The sequence below is a fragment of the Sceloporus occidentalis genome, unplaced genomic scaffold (genome assembly GCF_023333645.1).
Source record: "Sceloporus occidentalis isolate IW3139 unplaced genomic scaffold, rSceOcc1.0.p SCAF_3, whole genome shotgun sequence".
NCBI classification, from domain to species: domain Eukaryota; kingdom Metazoa; phylum Chordata; class Lepidosauria; order Squamata; family Phrynosomatidae; genus Sceloporus; species Sceloporus occidentalis.
The window spans coordinates 231695476-231723042 of NW_028316983.1; the positions used below are offsets into that span (position 1 = coordinate 231695476).

The 27567-nt window shown below is 40.5% G+C and overlaps 1 protein-coding gene across 2 annotated transcripts in view; it reads left to right on the plus strand.

Annotated features, from left to right (window-relative positions):
• COLEC10 (collectin subfamily member 10) overlaps positions 1 to 25936 on the plus strand; it is a 37908-nt gene extending 11972 nt beyond the window's left edge. The window contains exons 2-6 of one of the 2 annotated variants that reach the window (XM_089517871.1): positions 2357 to 2428; positions 8226 to 8297; positions 10868 to 10921; positions 20103 to 20198; positions 22305 to 25936. In XM_089517871.1, coding sequence (XP_089373997.1) covers positions 2357 to 2428; positions 8226 to 8297; positions 10868 to 10921; positions 20103 to 20198; positions 22305 to 22696 — 686 coding nt within the window. In that variant the 3' untranslated portion in view covers positions 22697 to 25936. The remainder of the gene's footprint in view (positions 1 to 2356; positions 2429 to 8225; positions 8298 to 10867; positions 10922 to 20102; positions 20199 to 22304) is intronic. The other variant, XM_089517872.1, reaches the window with a different exon arrangement.
• Positions 25937 to 27567: the final 1631 nt, after the last annotated feature.

Genomic DNA, 27567 nt, shown 5'->3' on the forward strand with positions numbered 1-27567 from the left:
AGAAGATAGATAAACAGGCATTTTACAGGAGTGCTTTAATTAGTTTAGGGGTGTTGTAATTGTATATTCTTGTGTGGCAGGAGGCAGGACTAGGTGGCCTATGCAGTACCTTCCAACTCTAAAGCTGCTGCCACACTGCAGAATTAATGCAGTTTGACACCACTTCAACTGCCATAGCTCCATCCTATGGAATCCTGGGATTTGCAGATTGTTCTGTCACCAGAACTCTAGCAGAGAAGGCTAAATATCTCACAAAACTGCATTAATTCTCCAATGTAGATGCAGCCTAAGACTAGATGAGTTTGTAATAATTGTTACCTCAATCCAATTGTAAGTCCCACTAGACAGATCCATTGAATCAATGAAACTTCCAGAAGGGTTGGTTCTCTGTGACCAAAGGTAACAACAGACAGGTAGGTCATGCAGGTGATGACTATAGGGTTTGTTGTTCTTGTTGTTGTGTGCCTTCGAGTAATTTCTGACTTATGGAGACCCTAACGCTCATAGGGTTTGGGGTATTTTGCAGGAAATTTTAAGGCTAAAATTGGTATCTGGGGGAAAGCATACACGATCTAGGAGTCCTAGGAAACCACAAGCTGAACATGACTTAACAGTGTGATTCGGCAGCTTAAAAAGCCAATGCGATTCTAGGCTGCATCAATAGAAGTATGGTATCTAGATCAAAGGAAGTAATAGTGCCACTCTCTTCTGGTCAGGCCTCACCTGGAATACTGTGTCCAGTTCTGGGCACCACAATTCAAAAAGGATGTTGACAAGCTAGAGCGTGTCCAGAGGAGGGCAACCAAAACAGTGAAGGGAAACCATGACTTATGAGGAGCAACTTACGGAGCTAAATATGTTTAGCCTGGATAAGAGACGGTTAAGAGGTGAATAGGGCATGGAACAATGGATTCAAACTACAAGAAAACAGATTCTACCTCTACATTAGGAGGAACTACCTGACAGCAAGAGCTGGTTGACTGTGGAACACACTCCCTCAGAGAGTGGTGGAGTCTCCTTCTTTGGAACTTTTTAACAGAAGCTGGATGGTCATCTGTCAGGAGGTGCTTTGATTCTGTGTTCCTGCATGGCAGGGGGCTGGACTGGTTAGCCCTTGAGGTCTCTTCTAACTCTATAATTCTATGGTTCTTCTATGATTCTAGGATCCCCTGAGGCCATGGCAAACTGAATGATCCGTGTCCTGGCTTACCAACTTCCCTTTCTTTCTGCTCTAGCAGATACTCACAAGTAGATTTAGGCCTTAATTATATTCAGAACTCAGCATTGCTGAGGAGAATCATTAACTTTTGTTAATAATTGTGCCATTTCAACTGCTCTGGAGGCTGAGTGCCTGTTTGGGCACTCAAATGTTCTTCATCTTGAGCTTTGGTTTTAGTTGCCCTTGAAAGAGCATACCTCTACCAATACATTTCTAAACACACTGTTTTGCATAATGAATGAAAAAATATCTGGGGATTCCCACAGGACCTCCCCAGATTTCCGAGTGAAATAAGACACATGACTGCTATATATTTAAGAGTTGGGCTCAAGTGGAAATTTCAACTGGTGCTGCTTGTCATTCAGACTTCACCTGCTGAAATTCCCTCTTCTACACATCCAGACTTTTCATCTTTGGAGATCTGCAAACACAGGTTGGATGGGCACCTCTCAAGAGAGCTGTAGCTGTGTGTTTCTGCATGGCAGGGGGTTGGATTAGATGGCTCTCGTGGTCCCTTCCAACTTTGACATTCTATGATTCTCGGTCAGCAATACATCTTAACAGTTGGGTGGTGACTGGGAGCAGAGATTCTTAGTGTACAGGAATAGAGTTGCCAGTATCCCAGTTTGTGCTATTACCTAAAGTAGGTTCAGAACAGAGTATTCTGCACTGATGGTACTCAAAGTGGTGGTCCCGGGATGGCGTTGGCCCCTGAGCCATTGGCTGCCAGTCCCTGGCAAATTTCCAGAAAAGAAGGAAACCAATGTAGTCAGTGGACACAAATTTAGTGTCAGTCTCTGGCATATGGCATGATGGGGGGGGGGGGGGATAGTTGCCAGCCCTCATATCAGATGGCTCAAGTACTATATGCTTTCAAAGCTTGGGCCAGATCATTCTTTTCTAAATAAAGTGGGCCCATGGCTATTCAAGCACTCTTAAATACAGGAGATAACAAAATGGTGACCCTTTTATAAAATGTCAAAATCAAGGATTGCTTTTTGGAATTTGTATATTTTTTCCAATATTTTCAAGATGTGCATGTTTGAATCCATGGATAAAGAATCTGTGGATATGGAGGGCCACGTGTACAGTTGGAATGTATAACATCTTTTCTTTCTTTCTTTCTTGTTTCTGAAGGAGATGAAGGTGAGAAGGGAGACCCAGGAGAAGTGGGGAAACATGGAAAAGTTGGCCCAACGGGACCCAAAGGTAAGGAGTATGTGGTTGTTTGTTGTCCTGTATACACATACAGGGCAGTATCTTGATCCTGCAGTGCCCACATATGTGAGTCACTGACGATTGCTTATTAATCTACCTCTAGATTGTTTGTATTCCTCTTCCTCCAAAGCAAGTTATAGAGCAAAACCATTGCTGCTTTACTGTCGTTCTTTATTAATTCATCTCTGGCTCTTGCAGCTCCATCCCCTGTTTTGCTGCCTCTGAGGGTTTCTCTGCAGCTGAAGGGATTGGAGCAAATTTGGGGATCCATAGAATTCTGCTATGTGTCAAAATGAAAACTACTCCTCCAGGAACAGCAGCTCTCCTCTAGAACAAGACATATCTCCTCCATGTTCTTGTTCCTTTACAGCAGGAGTGAGAAATGTGTCACCTGTATGCTACATGTAGCCTCCAATCCCATTTCTGTGGCTTCCTCAGGATACCTCCACAATTTCAGGGCATGGAGGCACACACACCCCAAATCAAAAAAAACTTTACCCATAAATGTAGCAGTTTCCCTTTGGAACCCTAAAACCGCCCCAAAACTTGAAAAATGGTCAGTAATCAGTCTAAACAGAAAGTAATGTGATATCACTTCCCATATGCTAGGATCACATTGATATGGCCAAATGGGGCAGGCATGGAAGAAATTTGACTCCTGCCACTCCTGCATAGTTGCCCAACCCTGCTTTAGAACATTTTTTCTTAATCTCCTAGAGCACAAAAATCCCCCCTATTTTCCTGTTCTAGCAGAAAATCTTTCCCCCAGATCAGAAGTGATTCCCCCATCTAGAAATGATATTCCATTCACTTCCAGATCCATGCGAACAGATTGATACAGTTTGTCAAAGAGTCCTAGGATTGCGAAGTCAAAGGCTTTCACAGCTAGCAGCCATAGTTTTTTGTGGGTTTTTCAGGATATGTGGCCATGTTCTGGAAGAGTTTATTCCTGACGTTCCTCTGAAGATGCCAGCCATAGATGCTGGTGAAATGTCAGGAATAAACTCTTCCAGAACACAGACACATAGTCTGAAAAACCCACCAAAAACTATAATCCTAGAACTAGTAAATTGGCGCCTGGATGCCTGGAGTTTTCTAGTCTCTGGCTTGGTGGGTAGGAGGTAGTGTAGTTCTAATAATGTTTGAGTGTATATGTCTGTGTGTACTTTGTGTACACTGAATCCTCTGTTGTCCCTGACTTATGGCAACCCAATGGTTTTCATATGGTTTTCTTTGGGAAGGGATGTTCAGAGGTGGTTTTGCCAGTTCCTTCCTCTGAAATGTAGCCTACATTTTATTGTTGTTGTGTGCATTCAAATCATTTCTGACTTATGGTGACCCTATCATGCCGTTTTCTTGGCAAGATTTGTTAAGAGGAGGTTTGGCATTGCTTTGCCCTGTGGGTGAGAGCCCACATGCCCACTGACATTTCAAAGATGAAAGCTGGGACAGGTGTGGCCAAGCAACAGACCACGATGGCAAACAATATTAATGTGGAAGAACAGACAACTTAGGAGATGATGTAGCAGTTTGCTTTTGCTTGAGTATACTAAGAAGGACAAGATTCTGTCTCTTCTCTCCTCTCCCTCTTGCTGAGTTAATTGACTGCAAACTATCTTGCACTTTGAACTCAGTCTGCAGCCACTGAAGTAAACTGAGGACAAAAGGGAAAGTGGGAGGAGAGATAAACTGGGACATTTTAAAAGTAGCTAAAGAACTGGGACAACAGAAGATTCATTGTGACCGTTCCTCTCACATCAGAGCCATTGAAGGATAGGTTATGATCCAGCAATTTGTAATTTACTAGAGCAAAATGCAATAAAGGACAGTAGGAATTTTAATGGCATTTCAACAATAAGGTACATTACATTAGTGGCCCCAAAGACCACTATACAGGCTGGCTATGTATTTCAAAGCAAATTTTCACAGCAAAAGGCTTCATACTTCAGTCAGCTAATCTGTGCTCAAATCATGGCTATATAAAATTTGTCCACACATTTACAATGGTCTAAACACTTTAAGCTTTTGATCAATAAAATTTTATGACTGAAGTGCATTCAATACACAGTTATTATTTTAAAAATTCTCTTGTGTGAGTTTGCCTCGTATCAGAAAAACTGGGTTGGACACAAAAGGAGAATGAACAAGCAAAAAAAACCCCAAATGATTGTTTGCTATATACTTTTATTGGCTCTTTAAAAACACAACTGGAAATTTCTACAAAATTGAAACTGCTGAATAGTTTAGCCAGCTGGTCTTCAGCATTAAGCAATGCCATGGGAAGATGCTGGGCACAGGGTTGCAAGCATGTGTGGGAACAGAGCTAAATGCTGGGAAAGTCACAAGGCTACCACTGAACATCATATCCCTGCTCTGGGATTGCCCCTTTCCCATGCACAATATATAATATTAAGTCAGTAGCTGTGGCAGATCACTTATCCAGGTTGGCCCTGCAATTCCAACCCTTGAGCTCCTATTAGTCAGCTTGCTTTTTTACACTCAAGATTTCTCCCTGGATCTGGTCATCATACCCCAAGGTGGCCTCTGCACTGGACAAATGGCTGTATTGATCGGTGGATTCATTGTGGTAAATTGGGGCCAGTTTTGTTTGAATTGTTATCTTGTGTGTGTGATTGCACTCTGTATTTTTTCTAAATAAATCAAACCTTAATTCACCCCAAACTTGGAGTCCTCCCAGTTAGTATGATATATATTGGTGCACATGATCCAAAGGTTGCTCAAGCCTCTTGCAAAAGCTATTTTACCCAACTTTGAAGTATTGTTGTCAGTTGGTCCCCCCTCCCCAGTCCCCCAACCTGTTCTTTGGGCAGCATTATGATACAAAGAGTACAGCACGAAGAGGACAACATGATGACATCAAGACAGCCTCCGGACAGAGTGTGGATCTCACTAGATGTTATAGGAAAGGAGGAAGGAGAAAAAAATAAAGAAGATGGGGAAAATCAACATTATTTATCTTAATATCTTTGAAGAGTTCCTACATGGCAGGGGATTGGACTGGATGGCCCTTGTGGTCTCTTCCAACTCTATGATTCTATGATTCTATTTAAACAGAGTTTGAATGTGCATCTTTCAGTGTTGCTTTAGTAGTGTATTCCTGTACAGCAGGAATTTGGAGTAGATGGCCCTTGTGGTCCCTTCCAACTCCATGATTCAATGATGATGGTGATGATGTGACATTTCTCTGTGAATGTAGGGGTCTCTATGAGGTCTTGAGATTATCCAAGACTTCATGGGGGTCTGGTAACATGGAAACTCTTTATGTATAGAGGAGACTTTCTTCCTCAGACCATCATCTTCCATGTAGAGAGCATGGTTTATTTAATTTATTCCTTAATACATTTATATCCTACCCTATATCTGAAGAACCTAGCCTAAATACCCTAAAGGCACCAAATCCTGTTTGATTTTGGAAGCTAAGCTGGATTTGGATGGGAGACATACCAGGTGCTGTAGGCTATGTTTCAGAGGAACGAACAGGCATTATAACCAATTAGTAAAACCACCTAATCCTCGCCTAAGAAAACTCTATGAAATTCATGGGTCACCGTAAGTTGACAGGCAAACTGAAGGCACAGACACACACATATATATCTCAGGATCTCAGTGCCAGTGAGGACAATACTTTATGGGAGGATATGGGAGAAGACCTTCTGTGTTATGGCACTCTAGTTATAGTATGCCCATAACTTGAAGGCCCAATTGGTACCAACACAATTGATGAAAATGATTATGGAGGGGACTTAGATGTTCTGCCTCTTCATAAATATACTTTATTTAGTGCATTAATGCATCTCAGGAAATAGATTGACATCCATGAAAGTTTATAGTAAAATTTTACCAGATTTCCCCCCCCCCCCCCCACACACACACACCTTTTCCCTTTCTGTACTTCATTAGGCTGAATAACACCAGAATAGGGCTTTACTCCTTAGTAAATATACATAGGACTGCACTTGGATGAAATTTTGCTTTTTCTTGTGGCTTGGCTATTAACATGTCCCACAAAAAGAGAAAATGCATTGCCCTCACCTGGTCACAGAAAGCATACGATTTGTGCACGCCAATTAAGCAACCCCTCTTCTCTATGTGCCTGTTTTTTATTTGCCCCTTATTCTAGTGCTACAAAGTCAAAGGTCCCTGTAGATACTATTTTAGGGAGGGCAAAGTGCACCTTCCATCCCTACCTATATAGCTTGATCTTGACTGACAAAGCTGGTTGCACTGTATCTCTGCTTGAGATTCATTGTTCTCTCATGCCATTTCTTTGCATATGGAAATCTAGACAAGTTGGAGCATGTCCAGAGGAGGGTGATCAGAATAGTGAAAGGTCTGGAAGCCATGCCCTATAAGGAACATCTTAGGGAGCTAGGTATGTTTATCTTGGAGAAGAGAAGGTTAAGAGGTGACATGATAGCCCTGTTTAAATATTTGTAAGGATGCCACATTGAGGATGGAACAATGCTCCAGAGACTAGGACATGGAGCAGTGGATTGAGCTACAGAAAAGAAGCTTCCACTTCAACATTAGGAAAAACTTCCTGACAGTAGGAGCTGCTTGACAGTGGAATGCTCTGCCACAGAGAGTGGTGGAGTCTATTTCTTTGCAGGTTTTTAAATAGAGGCTGGAGGCTATCTGTCAGGAGTGCTTTGATTGTGTATTCCTGCATAGCTGGGAGTTGTGATCCCTTCCAAGTCTATAATTCTAAGTCTTCTGTACATCATTGTGATTGTGCTCGCAATCAGTGAAATATTGAGAATAATATAAAAGGAACTGTGTATTAATTTAGTCACTTAAAAACAAATTCTGCATCATTCTTGAAAAGAATGTTTCTGGGACATAAATATGATGCCTTCAGGCATCTCAGTCAGGAGCTCTAAGTTAGGCAAACAAGCTTTAGAACTTCACACTGTTTTCATGGGCAACACTGTAGGGGCAACCATCTGCTACCAGTCAGCATTATATCTCCAATGGCACCAAATCAAAAACTATTGCTCTTCAAAAGTGAATCCAATCTGTTGGAATGGGCTGTCAAAACATATGCAAAGCCTGCTGCTATGCTGGTAAGTGGGGGACTTAACAAGCACAAACTTTTAACAGTTTGACACTTACACAGATGGTCACACTCATGGCAACAGCACTGTAGTGCCCAGGTCTAGAAATAGCAGGCTTGCTGTGGTCAGGTGCTACTTTTTTTCCTTTAGAGGGCTCCTGCACTCCATATGACAATCAGAAATGTCATAGAAGAAGCTTTTCCCAGAATGTGGCAGCAATTTGTCACAAAAGCAGGGGTTTAAAAAAACCTCAATAGAGCTCCTTTTGCAAAATATGGGTGAATCTATCCTGTAGAAATAGTGGAGTTTAAGTGCTGTAGTTCCATCCTGTGCAATCCTGGGATCTGTAGTTTTACAACATCTTTAGCCTTCTCAACTCAGGCTTGCATCCTTCCAAGGTCGTTAAAATGAGTACGCAGATTGTTGAGGGCAATTAGCTTACACTTTGTAAACCGCTTAGGGAGTGCTTAAGTGCACTAATAAGCAGTATAGAAATGTACTTGATATTGCTATTGCTGTTGACAGCAGTAGCTGGTGGCTTCCATCTTGGTGGAGCTGGGAATTCACTCTGGGATTGAGTCTGAACTTGAAAGGAACTGTCCAAGGTGCTGAACCGTATCCCCGAAATAGGTTCAACCTCTTGAGTACCTCCTTTAAAACTAAAACTGAACATAGGCATTCTTTTATTCTTTTACTCTCTCATTCCTTTCCAGGAGACAAAGGAGCAATTGGCAGTATTGGTGACCAAGGAATGACGGGTAAAATTGGACCGATTGGCAGAAAGGGTATGTTTTCTTTTAATCCTCTGTCAAGCCTTTTGAATGTGTTGTAAGGCACAGAACACAACATGAAAGAGCTGCTATTTTTGCTTCCCAAATTAAACAGATGGTTGTTATTTCCAGAGGGGGGGGGGAAGTACTGGGAGTTAAATTGGAGCTGATGTCTGCTACCCACGGTGAATAAAGGTGATGCCCTGTGACTAAGCAGGCATTGCCTACAAGTTTTCAAAAATATCACCATAACTGTTAGAGCTAGCTAACTTTAAAGGCTAAAAGACTTTAACTACTAAAAGGTTTATTGTTACACAAGTGTTGGTGAAATAAAACTCATTTTAACATGGGGAGGGGAAGTTGCATACAGTCATGGACCCCAGAAAGGGCGTGAGACAGGACAGCTTTCACCCGCCTAAGAGTAGGTTGGGGGGTTGAACCCTTGAAATGTTCTGGGAAAATTATACCATGAAGACTGCTATGTAGCTGAGCCTCTTCAGGTATTATCAATCAGAACTGTACTGAACCATCAATCAGTAAGAACTATTGAGACCACTGTTGTCATTGAGACCTCCCAGAAATAAGAAAGTCTGCCTGCAATCTGTTCTGTGCATGCTCACTTGGGAGTAAGCTACATTGAACACATGAGGGCACTTCTAAGTCTTCTTATTTAAGGATGCTTCAGGGATGGGATGGGAAAAGTAATTTGCCCTCCCCCTGCAAATAGACAAAATTAATAACAACCAAAGATGACATCCTCAACCTTAAAACACTCCTTCACACATACTTTCAGTGGACATGTGGGAAAGTAATAGGACTGTGCCTGGACGCCTCATAGCTCAGTGTTGAGGAACATGCTCTGCATCTAGGAAGCCCACAGTTTGGTTCTTGCCATCTCCAAGTAGGATGGAGAAGAATATCATGGGATTCACATTTCTGGCCAACTTTTTGGACACACTTTGTTTTAGAGTTAAAACCAAACTAAACGAGAAGCAAAACATGATGTTATAAACCACACTTTGGGGCTTTTGAAAATCAACAGCAAACATGGAGATTTGGGCTTTCCTCAGGAATATATAGCATGCGAAGCCAGAAAGTTTTGCCTGCTCTTATATTCCTATTGAGGCATCTCCCAGATGCTGTTAGGCTCTGTTTTGTTTTTCAATCCCAATAATAATAATAATAATAATAATAATAATAATAATAATAGCTTTATTTCTAGCCCGCCTTTCCGAAGATCAAGGCGGGTTACAATGGTGGATTTAGCAATCCAACAGCACACAAATTACAATAAAAACATTATCAAAAATTACAATTACACTATATAAAACAACAATAACAATAACAATTCCAAGCTAGTGGCGATGTAATAACGGTTGTAACAACAGTGGGTGGGGGGGAGAGGAATCGCAACAGGGCTATTGGGGGTAAGCCTGTTTAAAAAGATACATTTTCAGCCCTTTTTTAAATTGGGCTAGGGAGGGGGTCGAGCAGAGCTTGTCAGGGATCAAGTTCCAGAGCTTAGGGGCCGCGGTGGAAAAGGCCCTTTGTGTAGTAATGGCTCGTCTAGCATCTGGAACTCTTAAAAGATGTTTCTCACCCGATCTGAGAGTGCGGGGCGGATTATATTGACACAAGTTGTTTTCTCCCTGCTGTCAATGGCCACTACTGGCACCTGTTAGTGGGCCAGTGAATCCACTCTGGGGTTTAGTATGAACTTTAAAAGAAATATCCAATGTGTTAAACCTATTTGGTGGTGGGGGGGGGGGGGTTCAGCACCTTGAACAGCTCCTGTCATTTTTAGTTACACTAAAACCCAGAGTGGATTCACTGTCCCACTGACATGCAGATCAAAAGCCATATCTGAGTGTAGCACAAAAGGAAGATTTTCTGCAAGTCTACAGCAGGGAACAAAGAATTAAAAATCTCCACCACCCCAACCCAGTGATTCTAATTTTAAAACAAACCCAACCTTCCTGCACCAGCTGTTGTTTTTATTCTAAAAATAATGGTGCATCTGCATTTTTAAAAATCTTCACTTTAAAAAATGCAGATGAAGCCTGTAATAACATTTGGCCTTTAATACTTTTAACACTTGTGAAACCCATTTGATCAGAAACAACAGCAAGATCCAATATAAAATGAATGTGTGTGCTGTAGGCAAGTATTATGATTCTCTCTCTTTCTCTAGTATCGTTCAGCTTCCTTACAAATTGTTATCCACCGCCAATGTTTGCTGCTCATCCATGCAAGAAGGAAGTACCAGGCACCATCTACCCATGAAGCCTCTGAACCTTTAATGAGTCAGCTATTAAAATTTGCAGCTCTGTTCACCAATACAAAAACTTGACAGGGCAGTTCTACCGACATTTACTCGGAAACAAGTCCCACTTTGTGTTCAGGAGAATTTACTTGCCTCACAGTGTTTCCAGGGTTGGTTGAAGTATTTGATTTGGCATATCCACTTGTGCAGCCTGCTCTGTTTCTCCAAATCCACTCAGCGAATGTTGCTCAATCAAGCAAATATGTTTGCTAGTGTGTGCACGTCCAGATGTAAGGACACACTTTTCCCCCCTTTTATTCAGGTGACAAAGGACTGAAGGGTTTGTCGGGTGTGTCTGGAGGAAAGGGCAAAGCAGGTACACAGTTTGTTTTCCTCTATATTTCCTAAGCAATTGGTGTGTTTTAGATTTAGAAACATAGCCATGTCAGTCTGGAATATTAATATGCAAAGGGTTCTTGTAGCACCCTTAAGACTTCCCTCTGTTCCTTCTGTTAGGGATGACAGCTTTCTCACAGAGTCTTCTTCCAGGAATTTAAGAGTAGAAAGGATATTTTATCACAGCAGTTGGGAAAAGATGGATTGGGGATTCTGGAAATTGTTTTTTAAAAAAACACCTGATTTTTTTACAAACTTTGCAACTGATACCTCCAGTGTTCTCAGATTACACAATAATGTTGACAACGGCTATCTGTAAAGCAAGAGTAGGGGACCGCCTTCCATAGGCCAAATGCGGACTTGCAGTCCTCTTAGTAAACTCTTCCCTGACTACACCACCTCTTTTCATACCTCCTCCCCTCACCAGCCCCATTCTGGGTAACTGACATTATCTACTCTGTACTTCTGTTTATTCTGTTCCTAATCCTTGGCTACCAAAGTTATGGTCAACAAACTTGCACAGCATGAGAAAGGGAATACTTGGATGCAAATATCTTTTTTTCCTTTCAGTTTTATGCTAAACAAACACAAGGGTTGTACCTTCAGGCACTGATCCCACTTCTTTTTTGCTCAGATCATACCCACAGGTGCAATCAAGAAGCCAACAGGTTTCAACCTAAAGTAATGCAGCCATAACTAGAAAAAAGGTTTGCTACCCTGTGTAAGGCATTCCCAGTTACTAAGCACATAATAATATTTAGTATAAATATATGCATTCAAGAGTTCAAACTGCATCTTCTTATCATCATAAAACAAGGCAATTATTAGTATCAGCATTGTTTCTCTGTTACCATCATGGCATAATGGTTTGAGTGCTGGAATGCTCTGCAGCTCTGGAGAACAGGGTTTGATTCCCAGCTCAGCCAAGAAAACCCACTGCGTGACCTTGAGCAAGTTGCATGCTCTCAGCCTCAGAGGAAGACAATGGCAAACTTCCTGTGAACATCCTAAATGGCTTGGTCCCAGGTTACTTGGAGGATCACCTCTCCCCATACAATCCGCCCCACACACTTAGGTCAGCCGGGAAGAATTTGTTGAGGATCCCGATGGCGAGATATGTGTCAACCTCGCAAAGGGCCTTTTCCATCTCGGCCCCTAGGATCTGGAACACCCTTCCCGATGAGCTCTGCTCCACCACCTCCCTGGATTTCTTTAAAAAGAGACTCAAGGCCTTCTTGTTCCGGCAAGCCTTCCCCGATGTTTCTTGATATCATGTGACTCCCCTCTATATGTAGTGTATTATCGACTGCACTCAGCTAGTCTGGATTTGATGTAATGGTTTTAATTTGTATAATTGTAATGTTTTTATTGAAGTTTTATTTATGTATTGCAATTTTTAGTCTGCACTTTATATTTTGTCATTGCAATTTCTATCTGTACACCGCTTTGATCACTGCGGAAAAGCGGTTTATAAATAAAACATTATTATTATTATTATTATTATTATTATTATTATTATTATTATTATGTCTTGCCAAGAAAACCCTATGATAGATTCACCTTAGGGTCATCATGAGTTGGAAACAACTTAAAGGCACACAACAACAACAACAACAACAACAACAACATTGTTTCTCTGTTGGGTCAAGAAGGGCAAAGTTGTGTGTATGTATGTGTGTGTGTGTGTGTGTGTGAGAGAGAGAAGAGAGAAGCTACCTCAAAATTACCTGTTAAAATCATGCCAGTGGTAAAGGCATTGTGATTTGTAGTTCTCTGTCTTAGCCACCATGCAGTATCATGGCCTAAGTTGTAGCATTGCCTAGGAAAATGTTCTGAGCAAATTATATATCAAGCTCAACCCACCTTCCCATTCACTCCTGGATGTGTGATGTGCAGGCAGTCAAGGTGGGAAAAGGATCATGGTACTGGTCCCATTCCAGAGTCCACAGACCTGTACTGATCTTTTTCACTCTGAGCATTACATACAGAGCCAGAGGTTGGCAAAGAGACACCTTGGTACATACAATAGTGCATTCCTAACTTGTCCTTTAAAACATGTTGGGTTATATGTGTGAAAGTCAGAGGCAAAGTGAAATGTCACATTACAGGAGGGTCAGCAAACAGCCTTACTTCCACAGTCTCTATCCATACATGAACTGAAACCCTACCTTGTGCTTGCTACATGGTGGCTGCTCTGTACCATTCTTCTGCTGAATACTGATACTGTGCATTTACCAGTATGCCTCTTTATTGTCTCTTGCTACAGTGGGGAATGCACAGTGGCTGTTTCTGCAATCCCAGTGTTTCCACTGAAAGCACTTATGCACCATCCAGGACTGTGCAACTGCATGGCTAGCTGCCTGTTAATGCCAGCTAGACAAAACCCATTCACTCAGTTCTTCAGTGATGAGTCAATATGTGTGTAAATTCAATAGATTCAGTGGCTCTCCTCTGAAACTAGAGTGAGGATTTAGACCAGTGGTTCCCAAACTTTTGTCCTCCAAATGTTTTGGACTTTAGTTCTCCGACTGTTGGCCAAATTGGCTGGGGCTTTTCGGAGCTGAAGTCCCAAAACTGAGCTCCTTCCCAAAACACCTGAAGGGCTAAAGTTTGGGAATTACTGATTTAGACCATGTGAAAAAGCTACATTTGTGGAACTCCATTTATGCAGCCAGCCATGAAATGAATTGCTTAACAGCTTTTTTTAAAAAAGTACAACCACACGTGTAAGAAAACTTACCTATGTGTCTGACACAAAGAGGATTCCAGCCATTGTATGTACAGAGTTAGCTGATGTTTAGCAACTTCCGTTGGTTAGTGCCTGCACAGAAGACCTGGATGAAACCAAAAGCCCTTCACTATGGAAGAAAAGAGGAATATGAATGAAGTAATATGAACATGAATGAAGTAATATGAACATGAATGGAATATAATGAGATATGGATGGAATATGGAAGAAATGAATGAAATAAAAGTGATTGATGGCCACTTACAGTTTTGAAAAATGGTCCCCAGAGGCCTAAATCATGTTGAGACATGTGTCAAAACTGTTTGGTCTTTCCAGGTAGAAAGTTTAGGGTATGGGAGGCCAGGGTGGAGTGGAGGGCATATGCATTGTATGGGGCAATATGCATCTCATATGCATCCACATTCTGCAAGTAGTCATAAATACTAGTAAATGGAAGATACAAAACCCATAAAACTGACCAAGTGTTAAAACGTGGTACAAATTAAGTTCTGTTTTTGCTTTCAAGGCATAGAATGTATTTCTTTTTTAATCTTCTCATTTTTAGTGATGTTAATTACTTTTCCTGTTTAAATCCAGTGCTTTCTTAAGGGCACTTTTCAGTCTCATATTTATTGTGTCGCAATTTTGGCCATTACAACATACATAGTGCATATGCATAACTATTAAAACACACAGCAGTGCAACGGACAATAAAGCGAGCAGTTTCCATAAATTCAAGGTCAAAAGAGGCAATTAAACAACAGGCAAAAACCTTCAATTAACTCATCCCCTGTAGAATCGATACTACAATTTTTAAAACACACACACGCAAATGAGCGACACATTCAGATATGCGTGGGTTTTAATCGCTTAATAAAAACCTGAGTGTACACTCCACCAAGGAATTTGTAGGTCCCTGTACTATTGAAAACATTTGCCTAGGTGTGTCAAAACTGAGTAGTACAATTGGTAATGAGTTAAATGTTCTGCTTTACCAGTCCTACATGGACACTGCCTTTCTTCCTGTGTCATGACATTTTATGTATTATTTATTTCATATAAGGAATTTACATCCTGCCTTTCTCCCAAAATGGGATTCAAGGCAGCGTACAATAATTTAAAAATATAAAAGAGATGAAAAAACACAAAACATGCCTTCACACTGGTGCTCTCCAAATGTGTTGGACCACAACACAGACAGCATGGTATTTGGCCTATGAAGAAGCTATAACACAGTCATACCCCATTCTTGGGAAACACCTGTAAAATAAGGAAATTAGTAAAAAGAAAGTTGAAAGAAAGATTCAAGGGGGTCACTTAAATCTCTCCAGTATCTTTGGGGATACTCAAAACCGTAATAGAAGCTCAGCTACAATACATAGCACAGATCAGGAAAGCAAGTATAAAGTCAAAGAGGTCACCAGGATAGTTAACAAAAAGCGTAAATGAATTGATTAGAGAAAATTATGGTTCCTTCAGAAAGTAGAGGTCCTGTCCAAATGAAGAGAACAAAAACTAGTGTGAGCATACACAAAAGAAATGCAAGCAGACAATAAGAAAGACAAAAAAAAAGACAAATTCTAAAGGGATATTTTGCTCATAGTTTTATTATGCTTTATTTGTTAATAAAGAATACTTTAAATACATCAGGAAAACTAAAGCAGGAAACCAGTTAAAATTTGTGAACACAACATGTGTCCATAATGAATTAGGTATATTTGTACGTGGCTTGAAGTCAATTCTGATTTATGGTGACCCTATCAGAAGGTTTTCTTAGCAAAATTTACTCAGAGGAGGATGGCCATTGCCTTTCTCTTAGGCATCCCCATGATCACCCAGTGAGTTTCCACAGGTGAGTGGGGATTAAAACCCTGGTCTTCCAGAGTCTTAGGGTGCAATTTCTACATTGTCAAATAATGCATTTTGACACCTTTTCAACTGCCATGGTTCCATCACATATAATCCTAGGATTTGTAGTTTTGTGAGGCACCAGCACTCTTTGGCAGAGAACACTAGAGACCTAAAATTCCAAATCCTGGGAATTCCTTAGGATGGAGCAACAGCATTTAAAGTGGTTTTTCAACCCCATTATTCCTACATTGTAAATGCACCCCTAGTCCAACACTCAAACTACTACACAAGACTGACTCTTATATTTTTAATTACAGTATAACAAAGGTGGGCAACTGTAGGGGTCGGGATGATTTTTTTGCCTCTGAGATCCTCTAGGGTGCCACACAGACTGTTCCCAGTGGGCTCAAAAGAAATACAATCCAGATGAGTTTCAAAGTCTACTTCTAGTTTTCAAAAATGGCTATGTTAAACATTTAATATGGGCTCCTGAAAGATGAATTGCCACTCCTAGAAGTGTCCCTAGCTAGGGTCTTCAGACTGGATACAAAATTTGGATTCTGTAACTATAATCCTGAATGGATCATGGACGGACCAGGGCTAGGTACTTCACAACTCTGTTAAGCAGAATTTAAGCCACAGCTTTCCCCTCCCAATGTGGCTATTATCTCCTTGATGGAGACTGGGGCTAGGCATGGAGAAGCACCCAGTTTTGTTCTTATTACTGGCATTTCAATACCCCCAGGTCCCCCTCAAGGTGGTAAGAAGCATGTTGGGAGGGGATGGTTGCAGATGAAAGTTGGAGTGTGGAAGGAAAGAGAGGAAAAGATAGGTACCTTTGTCTAGCTTGACAGACTTTTATGATACCCAATCCTGCTTTACAAACCATTACAGGGGCCTTGTCCTATATCCAGCCTGGCAACCCTAGGTGTCAAGGAGAGGCAATTCATTGTTGTTCTTTGAGAGGATGCAGAAAAATGTAATTTAGAGTCTCTGGAAGGTTTTGAGGGCTGCAAAAAGAGGCTTAGGGTCACATTGCACACTTCTGTGATCTACTTGTAGAACCAAACTAGTGAAGTCCGGTAGATAAAAGAGCACAAGATAATTTTGTAGCAAAAACTCCAGTTTGGGAATAATTATTGTTGTTATGTGCCTTCAAATTGTTTCTGGCTTATGCAACCCTAAGACAAATGTATCATGGGGTTTTTATTTGGCAAGGTTTGTTCGAAGGAGGTTTGTCATTGCCTTCCCCTGAGGCTGAGAGCATATGACTTGCTCAAGGTCACCCAATGGGTTTCATGGCCAAGCCAACAATCAAACCCTGATCTCCAGAGTTGTAGTTGGGAATAATAGCAGTGGTCATATACACCTCCCCTAAAGTATTCTTGTTCCCACCCTTTTCCTCCTCTCGTTTTGCCAAAGAGGGCAGCGTGGGCAAGCAGAACTGGGAATGAAGTGGCAGTTTCTGAATAAAGCAAGTAGCACTCTGCATTTTCCTCCATAACAACTTCTCCCATTTCATTTTTTTTTAAAAAAAAGAAAGTTATTTTTATCTTGCCTACTCCCACAAGGGTTAGAGGCAGCTTGTATTCAAAGCATTGTTGGAAGATAATGACATTAAAAACCTATAAAATTCAACATGTAGTAAAACAAGACAAAGGTCACACAGCAGCTATAAATATGCTTTCACCAAAATAACTGGCACTAGCTAACCCTGCTAGGGCACTATGGGAATTCAAACATGTGCAAATACTTGAAATTCGGCTGTTTCAAGTCAGAGGCCCAGTTCAGATAATAATGGGAAGATATGGTTTTCTGCTACACAAATGAGCTGTGAAGAGCTAAAATAAGTTCAGCAATTTAGACAGCCCCTTAATGTTCACACCGAAACCCTGAGTGGACTCACCACAATGAAATGGAATTTGCCAGCCGCTACTGAAGAAGGTTAAATAGTTAAAGATTTTCCATATCTTGGCTCAGTCATTAATCAGAATGGAGACTGCAGTCAAGGTGTCAGGAAAAGACTAGGACCTGGAAGGGCAGCTTAGAAGGAACTAGAGAAGATTCTGAAGTGTCAAAACATATAATTGAATATTAAGTAAGTATTGTCTTTGCTATCATATTTCCAGTTAATACGTATGGTTGTGAAAGCTAGACAATAAAGAAACCGTAACAGAAAAAGAAAAAAAAATCATTTGAAATGTTGTGCTGGAGAAGAGTTTTATGGATACCATGGGTGGCCAAAAAGACAAATCAATCAGTCTTACAGCAAATTATGCCTAAACTCTCCCCAGAAGCCAAAATGATTAAATTGAGGCTGTTGTGCGTCAGACACTTCAGGAGAAGACATGACTCACTAGAAAAGACAATAATGCTTGAAAAGGTAGGAGGCAGTAGGAAAAGAGGAAGGCCACATTATAGATGGACAGTCTCAATCAAGGAAGACATGAGTCTCAGTCTCCAATACCTGAACAAGGGTGTCGATGATAGGGTGACTTGGAAGCCTCTCCTGCATATGGTCATCATAACTCAAAATCAACACCAACAGCAGCTAGCAGCAGCAGCAACTGAAGAGAGAGCTATGATCTGTTCAAAATCAAATGCAGAAGTTTCTTATCCATGTCATTAGTTTTGAAAAGAAGAGGAAGAGAAAAAGAAAGGATGAATAAGAGGTAGAGGAACTACCTGTGGGGTCAAGGGCTCCTCAGAGCTCATTCCCAGCATAACATTTATTCCTGACTATATCAACATTAGTTTATTAAACCAAGATTATTTTGTCTAAACAGGCCCATTAAAAACTAAAACTAAAAACATTTCTCTTGGAAGTGTAATTTTCTTTATGAAGGTTAAAAAAATGAAAGTAAATCTGATCATGTGAGTTCTGGCCTGCAGTCTGAAATGGTACAGATGCAGGATATCTCACAGCAGAATGAGTTCTCAGAATTCCCTAGTATTGAGCTAGGGCAGTTAAAGTTTCTCAAACTTTATTATTTCTGCAGTGTGTTTTAGATCTCTGCTTTTCTTGCCTCGGCTTTACTATGTTTTGTTACTTTTAGTTTCTGAAGCCTTTGGCTTTTTTAAAAAATTAAAAACAGCCTATAAATTTCCTTCAAACTGGATGGAGGGATATAGAGGAATGAATGGATGATATTACACTGCTTGCCCCAAGTGCTGAGCTAGATAAACATTTTTTGTCACCGCTGAGTAGACATCAGAACATTAACATGGGCCTCCTTAAATCCTTACTTTTGTTTGAACTGACATGGATCCAGCAAATTTCAAAAGTAATGGACACTCACTGAAAAAGTTTATCCAAGGGAAGCAATGTAGTACAATTGTCGTGTGATAACTACCTTCCAATGACACTATTATCCTATTGTAATTGGACTTTATTAGCTTCATGTGATAAACTCCCTAGACTTAATATCTGCCCTCACTGCCATTCCCTTTTCCTTGTGTGTCTTGTCTTATTTCAATGGTAACGTTCAGGGCAGAGAACTGTCAAATTAACCATTTGTAAACTATTTTGGGAGACTTTTTGACTGAAGGTTGGGCATAACACAATCAATGGGCCCATACAGACAGGCCAAAATAAAGCTGCTTCGGGTCACTTTGGAGGTATGCTGTTTAAATGACACACACATCTTAAGAGGCCAGAAGCTGTGCCAAAGCTGTACTCCAGTCCTTAGGACTGGAGCATGGCTTTGGTGTGGCTTCTGACCTCTTAGGACACATGGAACATTTAAACAGTGTGCCTCCAAAGTGACCCGAAGCAGCTTTATTTTGGCCTGTCTGTATGGGGCCAATCAATCAATCAATCCACAGACAATATGATAGCCACTCACTTTCTCTCAAGTAACATACTCACAGGGTTGTATGGACAAAAATGGGAGTCATCATGGATGCCAACTTGGTGTATTTGAGAGAAAGGTGAGCCTATAAGCCTTCGCAACTGCAGTGACTGCTCCCAGATTCTGAAACTCCCTTCCTAGGTAGGTTACTATGGCCCCTTCCTCACTGTCCTTTTATTGTCAGGGAAAGACCTTTATTATCCCAACATGCTTTTGAGAACTGATTTTTTGTTTTAAGAGAGGGCTTTTAATGGGGTGCTCTACAGCTTCTAATTGTACTATTTTTAACTGCTGTTTAATTCATTGTATGGTTTACATTATTTTTATTATTATTGATAGTCTAATTACATTTTAATATTACTTTTTGTATATTTTTACAATAATGTACTTGTTTTTATTTGCAAGCCACCTTGGAAATAAGGTGTTAGGGGGATAGGATATAAATAAAGATGATCAATGATAGATAGATAGATAGATAGATAGATAGATAGATAGATAGATAGATCATTTCTTTATCTTGTTGATTCAATAAATATGATTTAAATCTAGTTAATCTGACAAACTGATTTCTAATTTTTTTTAATGCAAGTGATAGCTGTGATCTCTTGAACTGTGACCACATCTGTACCAATAAATCCTTCTGAAATACGTTTTCCCCCCAATTGCAATATATACTTGCACACTTTGGTGATTTGGTAACCTATGTTTCTACTGCATCTTTACCGAGTTAGGTGCTGTCTGTGACTGTGGGAAATACCGCAAAGTAGTTGGACAACTGGATATTAATGTGGCTCGACTCAAGAGTTCCATCAGATTTGTGAAAAATGGTATGTTTCATATCTTATGGTGTACAATTGCCATTTATTTCTTTCAACAGGTTGTTGTTGTTTGTCCCAACCTATATTACAACTATAATAGTAGCTTCTAGGCCCAGATTTTGGGGGGGGGGGGGGATTAAGAATTCTAAACTCTGGGAATTGTTTTATTTCCCTCAGAGGATTAGTAGTATTTCCTATGGGGTAATGTGTTTGCTTTTGTGCACCAGACTTACAAGGTGAAAATGAAACTAGAGTAGTGGTTAGAGTACTGAATGGGAACTTGGGAAATCCAGATTTCTTCTGAAACTCACTTAGGCCTGTTCCAGACTGCCAAAATAAAGCTGCTTTGGGTCTCTTTGGAGTTATGCTGTTTAAATGATGCATGCACCCTAAGAATCCAGAAGCTGCACCAAAGCTGCACTCCAGTGCTTAGGAATGGAGTGTGGCTTTGGCGCGACCTCCCGACTCTTAGGACCCATGCATCATTTAAACAGCATACCTCCAAAGAGACCCGAAGCAGCTTTATTTGGGCAGTCTGTTACAGGCCTTAGTGACCTTGAACCAGTCATTCTTTCTCAGTCTGACCTACCTCACAGGGATGTTGCTAAAGAGATATTATTTTGACAATAAAAACCATGCTTGTTCTCTTAAGCTCCTTGGAATAGATAGAAAAATAAATAGCATATATATATATATAAACAACAAATAAATAAACTGGCAAGCCTAGAAGGAAGATTATTAAGATAACTAAATGGGGGTGAAATAATGGAAATGGTAACTGATGTAAAGCACATGGAGATGAATGCATCTAGGCAGGAGAAAAAAATATAACAGCCAGATCAAGATGTATATGCACACATTCACGCTTCACAACTGACAAGTTGCATACATGTTTTGGAATCTGTACAAGTATACAAAATGAATCGCATATTGACCATAAAACAATGCCAGATAGAAGAGGGACAATAATTATCCACTCTTTAAAATGAGGGAAGACTGGGTGCAAGCTACTTACAAGAAGCTAATGCAATTTGACCATTACAAGACTGGCTCTACTCCTAGGTAGACTTCAGCAGCACCTTGAGTGGCAGATGCTGGGATGCAGTGGTAGCAGCTGTTCTCTGTCTGGGGACACACCTGTGTACACTACAGAACCTCTGCAGGGATTATTAGATTCACCAGCTGTCTCACAATGTCAGTGTAAGCACTATGGTCAGAGGGATTCCTGGTCCAAGTAGCTTCTGTAGATGGAAAGGAGGCACCATTTTGTCTTTTACATCAGGCAACAAAACATCTTACAATAAAGCAATAGCAGTAGCATTTACATTTCTATACCACTTAATAGTGAACTCAGCATTCTCTAAGTGGTTTGCAATCTGTAAGCAAATTGCACCCAACTATCTGTGTACTCATTTTACTGACTAACGAAAGGATGGAAGGCTGAGTCAACCTCAGATCCCTGGGATCGAACTCACAACCTTGTGGCTGCAGGACCGGCATTTAACCACTGTGCCACCAGGGCTCACCAATAAAGCTTGGAAGCATGGGGAAGGGGTTATTACAACTCCCAGAATCCTCCAGCTACTGGCTGCTACTACTACATTGTTACTAGCTGAGGGTTCTGATAGCTGCAGTCCAAAATGCCACTCTTCCAAGCTTTCCCCCCAAATTATTAATTGGAATATTTAATCAAGTTTTATAAGAAAGTAGAAATAAATCTTAGCTGAGGTATCTGAGAATATTTTTAACTATGATGTAATATAATTCATGGGCCAGGAGATTTTAACTATGATGTAAGAGAATTCATGGGTTGATGACATAAACTGCTGACTCACAGGCCATTCTAATCCCTAGATTTCCCAGCCGCTTTGAGTCCCTATGTTGGGAGAAAGGTGGGATATAATAAAAATAATTTATATATATATATATATATATATATATATATATATATATATATATATTGCATGTTCCTAACAAGATAATTTCTTAAATGAAGCAGAGTATCATAGACATCCTGGAGAAGATGGTAACAATGATCATAGTGGTGGTTATTATTATTGTTGCTACATATTATTGCTAATTTCTTGAAAAGGCCTTTTCTACTTTCCCCCAAAGTGTTAGCAGGAATCAGGGAGACAGAAGAGAAATACTACTACATTGTACAGGAAGAAAAAAACTACAAGGAAGCCCTCACCCACTGCAGGATTCGAGATGGGATCCTTGCCATGCCAAAGGACGAGGCCTCCAATGCTGTGATCTCTGACTACATCTCCAAGAGCGGCCTCTTCCGAGTCTTTATTGGACTGAGTGATCTGGAGAAAGAAGGCCAGTTTATGTATGCTGACCATACCCCCTTGCAGAACTATAGCAACTGGAAGGAGGGAGAACCTCAGGATGCCACAGGGGAGGAGGACTGTGTGGAAATGCTTAGCACTGGGAAATGGAATGATACAGAGTGCCACCTCACTATGTACTTTGTCTGTGAGTTTCCAAAGAAGAGGAAGTAAGTACAAGGACTGGTAAGACTGGTAAGTACTGGTCAACTACCAAGTCCATCATCTAGGGCTGAATTCCTACTACAATCCCTATGAGCACTTCCTATGGCATCCTCCTCTCCTACAATTTTTAATTTTAAATAATTAGTATGGGTGTCTGAAAAGTGAGGTATTTGACCTGTAGTCACATGCCATTCATTTCATACCTAAAAATGCCTCTGGGTCCCATGTGAGCCCAGAAGAATTCCTAGAGTGAAGATGGCAAGTGGCTGTAACAGATGGCAAGTAGCTGCAAAGCAGTTCATTCTCAGGTAGTTTTAACCTCCATTTCATGGCTATTTTGTGGCTTGATGCACCCAGTACAGCAGCCATATTGTGAATGGGCAAGACCTGCTTTCCAAAGCAGCAATTTTGTGGTGCCTCTTGGCCACCAGTCCAAAAAGACCGGGAATCCCTGGTCTAAGAAGAATCATGTTCCATACAGCACTTTACTTCCAAATGAAAATTTTAACACCACAATTCAAGATGGAGGTTTGTGGCTTCTGCTAAGTCCCACTTGTTAGCAGGAACATCACCAGGAGAGTGCAGGGAGTGCAAGCCACACCAGGTGACCCTCTAAGGTGACACCACTGCTCCCCAAACATCTGCCTTTAGGCAGAAATGTGGTGTGCTGTTTGCCTACATCCCTTTAAAATGCTGGAGCTCAGCAAAATTGGTATGAGTGGGCTGAGGCTCAGTGGAAGGAACGACGAGAGACCTCAAGGTTTTTTTTTAAATAAATTTTTAATTTTTAAAAAAATCTTTTTAAATTTTCTTAAGAAACATCACATCTTACCAAATTTTTACTGTAACGACATGAAACTATGTACTTGTATATACATTTAAGGTGTGTGTATGATATTGTAATTTAAAGGTACAATTTTAATTTTGCTAATTGTTTATACCATTACATTCAGTGATATATGGGAATTACAATTTATAAGTAATATTAGTAAAAAGAAAACATTACTATAGATTCTGTATGGTGTGGTATGGGAGGAAGTCAAAGTGAGGGTAGACACAATGAGCTCACTGGGTGATGTCAAGCCTAGTGATGCCACTGTCCACTGTCCACCAGGAGCCCTGGTGGCGCAGTGGTTAAATGCCTGTACTGCAGCCATTCACTCAAAACCACAAGGTTGCAAGTTCAAGACCAGCAAAAGGGCCCAAGCTCGACTCAGGCTTGCATCCTTCCGAGGTCGCTAAAATGAGTACCCAGACTGTTGGGGGCAAATTAGCTTACTTGCTAATTAGCTTACTTGCTGTTCACTGCTATGATCTTTGGAATAGCGGTATATAAATAAAAACAAACAAACAAAACAAATCTTCACATGGAGAATTCTTTCTATTATTTTGCTTCTTGCTTCTTCCATAAACTGAAGCACCACCAACACTGGTGGCTATAAAAAAGCACTACCAAGTGTCATATTAACCAGAGCCTACAACAGAATGAAGAAATGTCAACCTGAACACAGCTTTTATCTGGCACAGATTCTCACAATATTTATATTTAAGCCTTGCAAAGGTGTACTTGGAGGTATGTCCCAATGATGTTAATGGGACTTAGGTCTGGCCTGCTACAAATGCCAAAGAATGAAGCAGTAAAGGAATGAGCTGGTGGAATGGACCACACCATTTCAAATAACTGGCTGGGGATGGGGGCACCATTTATGAGTGCTCCCACAGCAAATAAATAACTAAGCAGGCAAAAGTCAAGCTAGTTTGAATGGATTAAATGTGCATTTATGGTAGTTTATTATAGTGATCATGCAAAACAGGTACCTTTACCACACATCTGAAGTGGTACAATATGAAGTGGCATACTCCATATACTGCCCTGTAGGAGTGATAAAACCTTTTGGGGTTTCAATCCAAATTTTAAAGGAGCTATCCAAGGTGCTGAGCTCCATTCCACAAAATAGATTAAGTTGCGCACTTTCAAGTTTGTTTTGTTGTTGTTAGCTCTCGTCAAGTCAACTTTGACTCATGGTGACCCTGTGAATGAGGAATCTCCATGTCTCTCTATTCTCAACCTCTCTACTCAGGTCATGCAGTTCAGGTCTGTGGCTTCCCTAACTGAGTCTAGCCATCTGCTGTGTTGTCTTTCTCTCTTTCTGCAGCCTTCTGCCTTTCCCAGCATTATTGTCTTTTCTAATGGGTCATGCCTTCTCATGATGTGACAGAAGTATGACAGCCTCAGTGTAATCATCAAGAGGGATGTGAACAAGCTGGAGCATGTCCTAAGGAGGGCAACCAAAATGGTGAAAGATCTAGAAATCATGCCCTATGAGGAGCATCTTAGGGACCTGCGTATGTTTAGCCTGGGGAAGAGAAGGTTAAGAGTTGACATGATAGCTATGTTTAAAAAATTGAAGTGATGTCATATTGATGATGGAGCAAGCTTGTTTTCTGCTACTCCAGAGACTAGAACACAGAGCAGTGGATTCAAGCTACAGGAAAATAGATTCCACCTAAACATTGGTAAGAGCTATTCAACGGTGGAACACGCTGTCTCAGAGAGTAGTGGAGTCTCCTTCTTTGTAGGTTTTTATACAGAGGCTGGATGGCCATCTGATGGGAGTGCTTAATTGTGTATTCCTGCATGGCAAGGGGGTTGGACTGGATGGGCCTTGTGATCTCTTCCAACGGTATGATTCTGTGATTTTGGCTTCCAGGGAGAGGTCAGGCATGATTTGTTAAATAGCTCCTTTAAAGCTCAGGATGGATTCAGCACTCCATTTTCATGAGAGCCACCTGTCGCCATACTACTGGCTCACTCCCACCACAATTATTTGTGTATGTAAATTCAACCCTGGTTCCTGGTAAGTACTGTATATTTCAGTACTTACTCAGAGCAGTTGTTAGATGCATTTCTGATACACTTCTTTGAAATGTCAGTGAGATTGTTCCTAGGCATCCAACTCACATACGATACGTTACTACACAATAGCATGGTGTGGTGCCTAGTATTAGACTGGAACAAGAAATCCAGTGGATATTTAACTTTCCACTCAGCCATCAAACACAATGGCTGATCTTGAGTCAGTCAGTCAGTCAGTCTCTCTCTGTCTCTCTTTGTATGTATATGGTCTACCTCACAGGGTTGATGGGAGGGTAAAGTAGCAAGGTAAGAAATTATGTATGTCATCTTTAGTTCATTAAAGGAAAGGCACCGTATAAATGCAATTAATAAATACCACATATTGTCCACCCTCACAGAACTGTTATGAGAACTTTTATTTTTGAATTAACTAAGAAAAGCTAGAACCCAGCTTCTACTCACCATCTGGAAAATGTATTATTTTTCTGATTTCCTTTGGGTCTTTTACCAAGACCAATTTAATTTGTCTCGGTCTCAGAAATGAGCTGAGGAACTTGAATTACAGGTAAGTTTGGGAGATATTTTTTGAGTCATAAGCTTCCTGAAATGAGTGTTCTTTTATCTGGAATCTTAGTTCACTCAAATTGACACTACTGGAAGAGGTGTCAAAAAAGACATAATGGGAATGATCCTGTGGCTTACAGCCATTACGTCAACAAGCAATGACCTAAGAGCCAAGTATTATCCAAGTCTACTTGATCTCTTACCAAAAGGACCCTTGTGCAAAATACCCAGAAGCAGATAAAAAGAAGAGACAACTGGAGACTCATCTGTTATATGCTGAGTTAAATGAACATGCCTCTTGTTCAGGAAGCTGGATCAAATGAATGTTTATGCAGCAATAAATCTCACTGGCACCAAACAAGCTCACCCACAAGTTAGAGGTTTCTCACATGACAAAAGATAACCAACATGCAGCAAGAAAGAAGCGGCTTTCTCCTTCCTTCTCCACATGAATTCAAAGCACTCTTGTTCTTCTTCCAAAGAGCATCAGTCATAAATGTGTGCCTTTTGTCATGCTGGAAAAATCCACTTGGCAAAAGGCATGCTTTTATTACCATCTCCCTTTGGAAGAAGAATGGAAATGCTTTGACATCATGCAGAGAAGCAAGGAGAAAGTCGTGTCTCTTTCACTGCATATTGGCTTTCTTTTATCATGCAATAAGGCTCTTATTTCTAAGCCTGCAGCCTTAAAGTATCTTCACAGACTATATAATTAGTATTACTTCAGTCAAAAATAAGAGACCATCTTCCTACAAGAGTCCTAGAGCAAATATAACCCATAGGTTCTTTCTCATGTTTCTTAAATTGAGTAGATTCCCCATTTATGACTTCCTTGGTTTCGTAATGGATGGATTCATTCATTCATTTGCGGTGCAGAAAGATTCAGACTTGAAAGAGAAACACTGAGACAAATGTTCTACCTCCACACACACAGGAACAAATAAAATAAGGATGAAGACTGAGGAGAAGTCAGTGTGGTGTAATGCAATGCTTCTTGGGCTATTTGATGTGCAGGACTGGTAATTATTCCTATGTGCCAAAAACTGGTTATGCATTTATATCAATTTATTAATAACAATAGTTAACAATTATTTAGTATAATTATTGAGGAACAATTTTTATTAACAATTATTCAGTATTTGTTTCTTTCCTGGAAACTTCCCAGGGACTGGCAGGCAATGGCTCAGGGATCAGCATTGGTCCAAGGACCATCACTTTGAGTAGCACTAGAGCACTTGGATCATTTGTAATGCAAATAAGCATTCTGCCCAATATTACATTCATGTTACTATAAGGATTTGTTATTTTGGGGAGGCAAAAGCTAAAATGTTAAATTATATAGAAGAGATGCTACCTCTAGTTATGAAAAATGTGTGCTATAGCATGTGAAAATTGTGTATTCAATCAGTGTCTAGCATTTTGCATCTTTGTTATGTACACATTTTGCATTTAGTACCAT